The sequence below is a fragment of the Clupea harengus genome, chromosome 17 (genome assembly GCF_900700415.2).
Source record: "Clupea harengus chromosome 17, Ch_v2.0.2, whole genome shotgun sequence".
Lineage (NCBI taxonomy): Eukaryota > Metazoa > Chordata > Actinopteri > Clupeiformes > Clupeidae > Clupea > Clupea harengus.
The window spans coordinates 22,305,229-22,313,070 of record NC_045168.1 but is presented as its reverse complement, the minus strand read 5'-3'; the positions used below and the strand labels follow the sequence as shown (position 1 = coordinate 22,313,070).

Below are 7,842 nucleotides of genomic sequence, written 5' to 3'. Positions count from 1 at the left end.
AAGTGACAGTCTTTGACACACGCGCTAGACGCTACGCACCGACACAGCCACCTCTGGCCATGCAGGCGGGTGGGGTTATTATTGGGCAAAAGCCCGAGGGACCTGTATTACGGGGGGGATAGGATTACTGGGAGGAATGGGGCTTTACGTTGATCCCTATGAACTGGCGCTGGGCCACTGCCGAAAACCCGTGCACCACGAGCTAAGTAAACAAGAGACCTATTTTTATTAGGAGCCGCGCCAAGAGTGTGGCATGAGGGCTTCTGTAAAAGGGGGAAATTGCGGTGAAGTCACACGCGCTGCCCACATGAAAGAAAGGTAACCTAGGTAACGTAATGATAAGTTACACAGGCACAGTCCAAATTGCATGGTTAACGTCGGGTAGGTGGACAACGGTTTTTTTTTTTTTACATGGTCCACAACACTGAGTCATCTACTTTATGTATGTAGAACAAGAATTTTCAACTGCCTCCCCTGTGCACCGAGGGCTTGATCTGCATGAAACATTCATGCACCTTTTGCACGGCTTTTATGTGTGGCTAGCGAAGGCTTTTAAAGAATGATGCTCACGGCCCATAGAACACCACTGGAACGCAAAGTACATAGATGGAGAGGAGCGAGTGGCGTAGTTGTTTGGTGAACTTTTTAACCCATGTTATCTGGGCTGTGAAATCGGACTGACTACATCAGCGTCGTGAAAACTAAGTCAAGGTTTATATATTTGTCTTTCGTTCTTTATCTATGCAATGCTGTTTACCGAGGCCGTCCTCTGTGGAGCATGGGAAGTCCCCTCTCCGCCACCACCCACTGATCAAACATGTTAGATAAGCAGCATGCGGAAGCTTTGTCGTGTGACCGTTTAAATCTCTCCAGCACAGAGCATAAGGCCTACCTGTCTAAAACAATATCGCAGGACGCGTAAAGCGTATTGAAACACAAGGGTTCTGTCTGTAAACCTGCTGGCAAATCTGGAGGCAAATCTGTTCAAAGTTCATTAAAGTAGCAAAGGCTATAGGCTGGTGTTAGGCAAGAAGAAGTGTAGTCACAACAAAGCCCTCTTTGCGGGGGGTGGGGATGGGGGGTGCCCTAATCCTCCATGGTGACCCACACCCAACAGCCCCAAGACACCCCTGATAATGAGAGCTATACAGTTTAAAGCGTGTGCATGTGCCATGATTAATTACCTTCCTAAAGAAAAGACGAAGAAAAGGTCAGTGGTCTCTGTAGGACAGACAAGGGAAATCCAGAATGTATGGCAGCTATGCCTCAACAATGGTCTAAAAGAGTTGAATACTGGTTGCTATGCCAGTCACTCATTCGCATCAGTCACCACCACCCACTCTTAATATTCCTTGGTTAAATAGAGGACTATATTTGATATTCACATTCTGTCATTTAGGATGCTTGTGAATTGTTGCAATTGAATTGAATTTTTTTTTTTTTTCAGAACAATCTAATTGAGCAGCAATATCTATTGTGTCAAGTACAAACAATGGCTCCTCCTACAGTTCTCTAAATGCCCCACTTATTCTGCTGGGTGAGTATTGCCCACGGTGGGGGCAACCGAGGGACCTCAGACAATAGAACATCTCTCTTGACAACTGAGTGGGTTTACCATTCAAAGTGGTAGAAAATTAAACGAGAAGGCTATATTTAATCAACTGAACTCTAGCGTCGTTCTTTAAACCTCATTCTCTCTATTCCCCCTCCCCCCTCCCCAGTCTCTCTCATGTGGCTCTGATTAACTCGGGCCCCCCAGCAGAGATTTGGTGGCACAGATATTGGTGCCTCAACAGTGAACAGGAACCATGGAGCCAGCCCACATTAACCCAGAGAGACACTGATTAACACATCTGACATGCATTCCATCCAGAAACTCAAAGTGACTCCAAGGTCAGCACATACACATGTAAGCTGAACTAAAGTGATAGAAAAAAAAAATGAGAGAGCAGAGGGAGACAGCACGCAGAAGACAGATGCTTTCCCAGACCCTGAGAAACCTTTGGTCTCTGGTGTCTGAGGGAAGATAGTCTTACTTCAGTGAGATAGAAGGATAGGGAGGTGAAGGTTTACCCAATGGGGGTTTGGTTGAAGAGAGACAACGAGGAGGAATAACGGAAAGGGATGTTTTTCCGTACAAATTTTGTTTTTGTAATACCAATTAAGCAGATATGAAGTAACATTTAGGTGAGAGAGGGAGAGCATTCATTCTAGCAACACTCAGCTGGCTCAGTTGTGGAGACACATGTCACGGCCCTGGGAATGTGCGCTGGGAGTCTTAGGTGTACACTCTGTACTTGATGGGTTCTGTCGCAGTTTTTACAAACTGTTTTTTCTTCCCTGTGCTGTAACTTTTTCAGGAAAGCTCGTGACACTGCTGTGAACGAGGTGAAGCCCCTGGAGACCTGTCCTGACAAAGAACATCTCCTGTTCCTTCCACTGAAATGGGTCATTGTTGTCTGTATTAGTATTAGTTACAAGTTCTCATTCCCATTTAACTTGGCCATGGACTGAATTTAATCGCTGCTGATCTGTGTGTGTGTGTGTGTGTGTGTGTGTGTGTGTGTGTGTGTGTCCTTACGCACACGCACGCACACACACACACACACACACACACACACACACACACACACACACACACACACACACACACACACACACACACAACCTACCCCACACAAGCAGAAGGTTATAGACTTGTAAGAACTTCGGGCTGTCATAATTGCCTGAGTGTCCATATGTTGTTGTGCAGATGGGACTAAGTCCTTGTAATGGGGGGGGGGGGGGGGGGGGGGCAGGAACATGTGGAGGCTCATCACCGAACCAGACAGGCAAGCAGGAATGGCCATAAGCACCACAGAGAGGACCTGATCAAAAGATTATCATATTTATTCATCTTTTCCTTATCAGTTTAGCATGTGATTAAGTGTATGTGTGAGAGTACAAGCTAGGATGTTATAGCTGAAATAGTTCACATAATTCACTACTGTGCTTATCCCCAATCCCCATAATAATTTTTTAAACTCCAGTCAGCAGCTTTGTACAAATCCACCACATAGACATCACAGCAGTTATTCAGCTCTTGTGTTTTTTTTCCCAGAGTCTTTTCATCAGAGGGGGATTTTCAAAGGCTTATTTTTGTTTACTCTGAGTTCTCTCCCTCACTCCACGTTCATTTGGGTAGATGTTCACATGTTGAAGAGTTAGCGGCGTGTAATTGTGTTTCCTCATCAATCTGTCATGTAAAAGGGACAGTAATCAGTTACGTCAGGGGTTAAAACCAAAAACAGAGAACACATACATCCACACACACACACACACACACACACACACAGTTTTGTGTCACACCCTGACTACACGTGTGTCTTCACATTTCCTACGGGGCACTGTGTTACATTCAGCATGATGGATATTTTACCAGAGTGGATGCGATGAATCTAGGATGGGAAGATAAATAATTGAAGGAAAGAAAAGGAAAGAGAGGAGGGATCCGTGGGGTGAGGAGAGGATGGGGGAGGACGTGTGTGTGTGTGTTTGGGTGTGTGTGTGTGTGTGTGTGTGTGTGAGAGGGGGGGAGTCGCAGGCACTGGGGGTGTGTGTCAGGGGCGGGGGGAGCTGAGGCACTGGCTCTACTCCAACGCTGACGAAAGCTGCTTAGCCCTCCCCAGTTACCATAGAGACTGTCAGGAGTAGCAGCAGCCAGCCAGTCAGTGAGTGAGTGGGCGAGCAAGCGAGAGAGAGAGAGAGAGAGAGAGAGAGAGAGAGAGAGAGAGAGAGAGGGAACCAACAGGCAAGCAGGAGATACAATCACAGGGGAAGCGCGAGAGGGAAAGAACAGTAGGGAGGGAGAGAGCGAGAGACAGGGAGCGTGCGCAAGAGAAAGAGAGACACAGTGTGGAGGGAGAGATAAAGACGGATAAACGGGAAGAGAACATTCACAACCCACACCAGCAGCAGGAGGAGCAGGAGGAGCAGCAGGCGCAGCAGCAGAGATGGAGGTGCAGACGGAGAACAGCAAGCCTCCTCCGGTCGAGCCCCAGTCATCCGGAAAGATCAACAAAGCTGCCTTCAAGCTGTTCGGCAAGCGGCGCTCCGGCAGCGGCATGCCCAGCATCTTCTCCATGCGGAACAAAGGAGAATGCGGCAGCAACAAGGCGGCGGGCAAGGCGCTGGAGCTCGTTAGGAGCAAGACCCACGACGGCATAACGAGCGATGCCACCTCCACGTCCCCTGTGTCTGACGCCTCCGAGGGGACTCCTGGGAAGCCGGAGTCAGCCAGCAGCGACCAGCTCAACGGTGGGTCATCCTCTGCGACGCCCCCGACCAGGAGTTCCCTCAGCAAGTCCCTCAGCTTCTTCTCCCTGCTGAGGCGCAACAGCATGCGGGGAGGGGATGCTGGGAGTAGTGGGGGCGCGTCAGCAACTGTTGCGGGGCGCAGGAGCCGCGGGCTCAGGGGTTTCTTCGGCAGCTTGCGCTGGCGCCGGAAGGATCGGCCCAGTCAGGAGGAGGTGGCGGCTGGGGAGGCGCAGGAGGGTCAGGAGGTGAAGGAAGGACACGCCATCCTGACTGCCTCACGCTCGGACAGCGTGGAGGTGATCACAGAGAACGTGACTTTGACACTGACCCCTGACCCCCAGCCGCTGGTCACAGAGGAGGGAAGTAGGAGCGCTACTGCCGTTGCCAGTACACCAGTGCATTCTGGGAACCTGGAGGAGGAAACTCAGGGTACACAAGGGGAGTCCGGGAGAGGCTCTCCCCCGTTGCCAAGCACTATTTTCGACGAGAGGTCTCCGGACTTCTCACCCCTCAGGGCGTCTCTCGGCAGGGCCAAGCTCGGTAGCCCGGCCCGGTTGGTGTCTGACTCGGCACCGGATTCCTCCGGCATGACCCCTCCACAGGACCGCAGCCTGGCTGACCCTCCCTCCGAGCCGTCGGTGGACCGCCTGTGCTCCATGTTCAACGACGTCACCTCCCTCAAGAGCTTCGACTCGCTCACGGGCTGTGGTGACATCATCGCTGACGTTGAGGACGAGCCCGGCAATGGAAACGGCGGGAGTGCCACGAGCAGCGGCACAGCCAGCAGCGGGACAACCAGCAGCAACGGAGCTGGCGGTGGGGGGCGCAGGGTCTCCGAGAGAGGCTCCCCGGCCAAACCCCCTCTGGCCTCTCAGGCGACCCCCCTCACCTCGACCCCGGTGCCTGTCTCCACCTTCCTCCCGGCCCACCAGCGTGCCCGCACTGCTGCTGCCACTGCCTCAAAGAAACCCTCCAGCCAGCCCTCAGCGCAGGGCAGCGGGGTGGTAGCCTACATGGGCGGCGGGGAGGAGATGGCCAGCCCGGAGGGGGTAGATGATGCCGACATGCAGGGGCTCTGGCACATGCTGCCACAGAAGGGAGAGGACTCGCCTGACCTGCCGCGGTTGGAGCACGGCCACCACCATGCGCCGCCATCCCGTGCGGAGAAACGGACGCCGCCGGTGAAGGGGCTGGGGCTGGGGCTGAGCAAGATCCCTGTGAGTGGGAGCAGTCGGTCGGGCAAACAGCAGCCCACGCGCCCCTCTCCACCCCCAACAGACATCGACCTCCAGGATGCTCCCCCCAGCGATGAGGGGTACTGGGACTCCCCGACGCCCGTGGCAGAGGACGAGGACAGCGGCTTCCTGCAGAGAGAAGTCCGGTTGCCCCGGGAGAGTTGCTCCGGCGATGCCTTGTACGACCTTTACGACCCGGACAGCCCCGGCGCCGCTGGCTCGGACGAGGACGAGATGAGCTCGCCGTCCCCCTCCACGGGCGACGTGAACCTCAGCCCGCAGTCACAGGCCCCGTCTTCCTCCTCTTCCTCATTCCACTCCATGAGGGGCAGCACCAGCCTCCCCCGCGACTCCAAGATCCCGGTCAGCGTCCGACAGACACCGCCCCCCCACTCGTCCAGCCAGGGCGAGCTCTCGTCCGCCCCCAGCCCTACGTCCCGCGACCCCCCCGCCAAGTCCAACATACCGCCCCCCCGCACCCGCATCCCCATCTCCAAAGTACCTGTGCGCCGCTCCGGCAACAAGCCCACCAGCGGCAGCGCCACTCGGAACAGGAAATAGGAGACTTTGGGTGCTGCTCTACGCGGATGCACTGCCCAGACACCTCAGACATTACAGATGCACCACTGAGAGCCTCAGGCCAAAAGCAAATTCTGTCTTTTTTTGATACTTGAGAACAACTAACAACTCTCACTTCACTGGCCTTTTAGGCCTCTCGGACGACGGGTGAACGGTTTTGCACCTTTATCCACGTACTACACACACTTTTGGAATTGTATTTCTATTTTAAGTCCATCCTGAGTAATATGTAACATACTATGCTTAATCTAATGCAAATGTTTGTAGTATGTTGTTTAATATGTAACATATTACTTTTTACTGATTTGAAATGTTTGGTTTTGTCTTTTGTTTTTTTTCCCTGTCACATACCTACTCTATTTCCGAGAACCTTTTTCTTCTTAGCACTGGAAAACAATCCTCTTAAATGCACTGAAATGAGCAACAGCCTCGTTTGGATACATCCCTCCGGACAAACTCAACCTTAACCAGCAACAACTGGAGTCCCTGGCTTGGCTTCACACACACACACATGTACGTGATCCAGGGAAATACAGCTGCAGATTCTGTCGCAGTGGGATTTAAAATGGAACAAAAAATACAAGAAACAAGCAGGAAGGAACAGACCTCTCCTGCACCCTCAACCCCCCTCGAAGCCACACTGCATGAAGTTCTTCAGTATGCACAGGATCAGGGAACACAATCTCAGTTCGAGACACTCTTTCTTAAATTAACAGCACTCGACAACTTCCTACCAATACAGTCAAGCAAGCTTCCTTTTTTTACTGAATGCTTCTTACCGTTTTTTCTTACTGTTTCTATCGGATATGCACTGTCACTGAACTAGTTTTGGATACAGGAGTTACACATGTTCTTGCTTTTCTCTTTGGGAACCTTCACCTGTGGAATGGATCCAGCAGGAACCAGAGCCAGAACTACCCCCTTACACTTTCTCCTCAACACCAGGAGATCTCAGAATGTAGCATGGCACCTCTAATTCTGTTCATGTGTGGAAACGTTTGAATGTGTGTGTGTGTGTGTGTGCGTGTGTGCGTGTGTGTGCGTGTGTGTGTGTTAGTCAAGCATCTTTCACCTGTGGCCGTTCAGGGTAAAAACACCCCTCGTCTCACCCCTTGGCTCTGGAGTTTGGGTACAGTCATGAGGGCTGAGACTACAGTGTGAGATCTTTCACTGTTAGAATGCTACCTTACCTGTTCTGTTTACCTATTGTTGTCTTTACCTGACACTTCTAGTATTATTTGTGATGGGTTTTTTTTCACGAGAGAGGGACTGCAGACAGCCCTGTGTTACTTTCTCTCTTTATGCTGTGTGATTCTTGTTTTTACATTCCTCTTTTCTGTCTCTCTCTCTCTCTGCCCCTGACTAACTGAATAAAGCATTGTGAGCGAATGCTGAGGACTAGGCTCCACACTTGTGAATGCCAGACGGCTGGCGAGCGATCGAGAAAGTGTCCATTTCACACACACACACAAACACACAATGCAGGTGAGGCTGAGGGGGTTGCAGGCTGAGCAGAGGGAAGGTGGGGCGCTTTGGTTGGTGGGGGAGGGGGGGCAGGTGGCTCATCTGTCGGCCTGAGAAAGATGAACCTCCTCAGGGGCTGTTTTCTCCCACAGCACTCTTCCCTCTCAGCTTAGCACTCCTCTGAAAGAGATAGATGGGTGGATAGAGGGAGTAAGAAAAACAGATGGGCAGAGAGAGAGGGACAGAAGGAAGGGAAGGAGGTGTTGTT

General features: G+C 51.9%; 1 protein-coding gene across 1 annotated transcript; it reads left to right on the top strand.

Annotated features, from left to right (window-relative positions):
• The first annotated feature begins 3,574 nt into the window (after positions 1-3,574).
• amer2 (APC membrane recruitment protein 2) lies at positions 3,575-7,499 on the top strand. The gene has a single exon (XM_012833209.3). The coding sequence runs from the start codon at positions 3,993-3,995 to the stop codon at positions 6,090-6,092; it is 2,100 nt and encodes a 699-aa protein (XP_012688663.2). The 5' UTR covers positions 3,575-3,992; the 3' UTR covers positions 6,093-7,499.
• Positions 7,500-7,842: the final 343 nt, after the last annotated feature.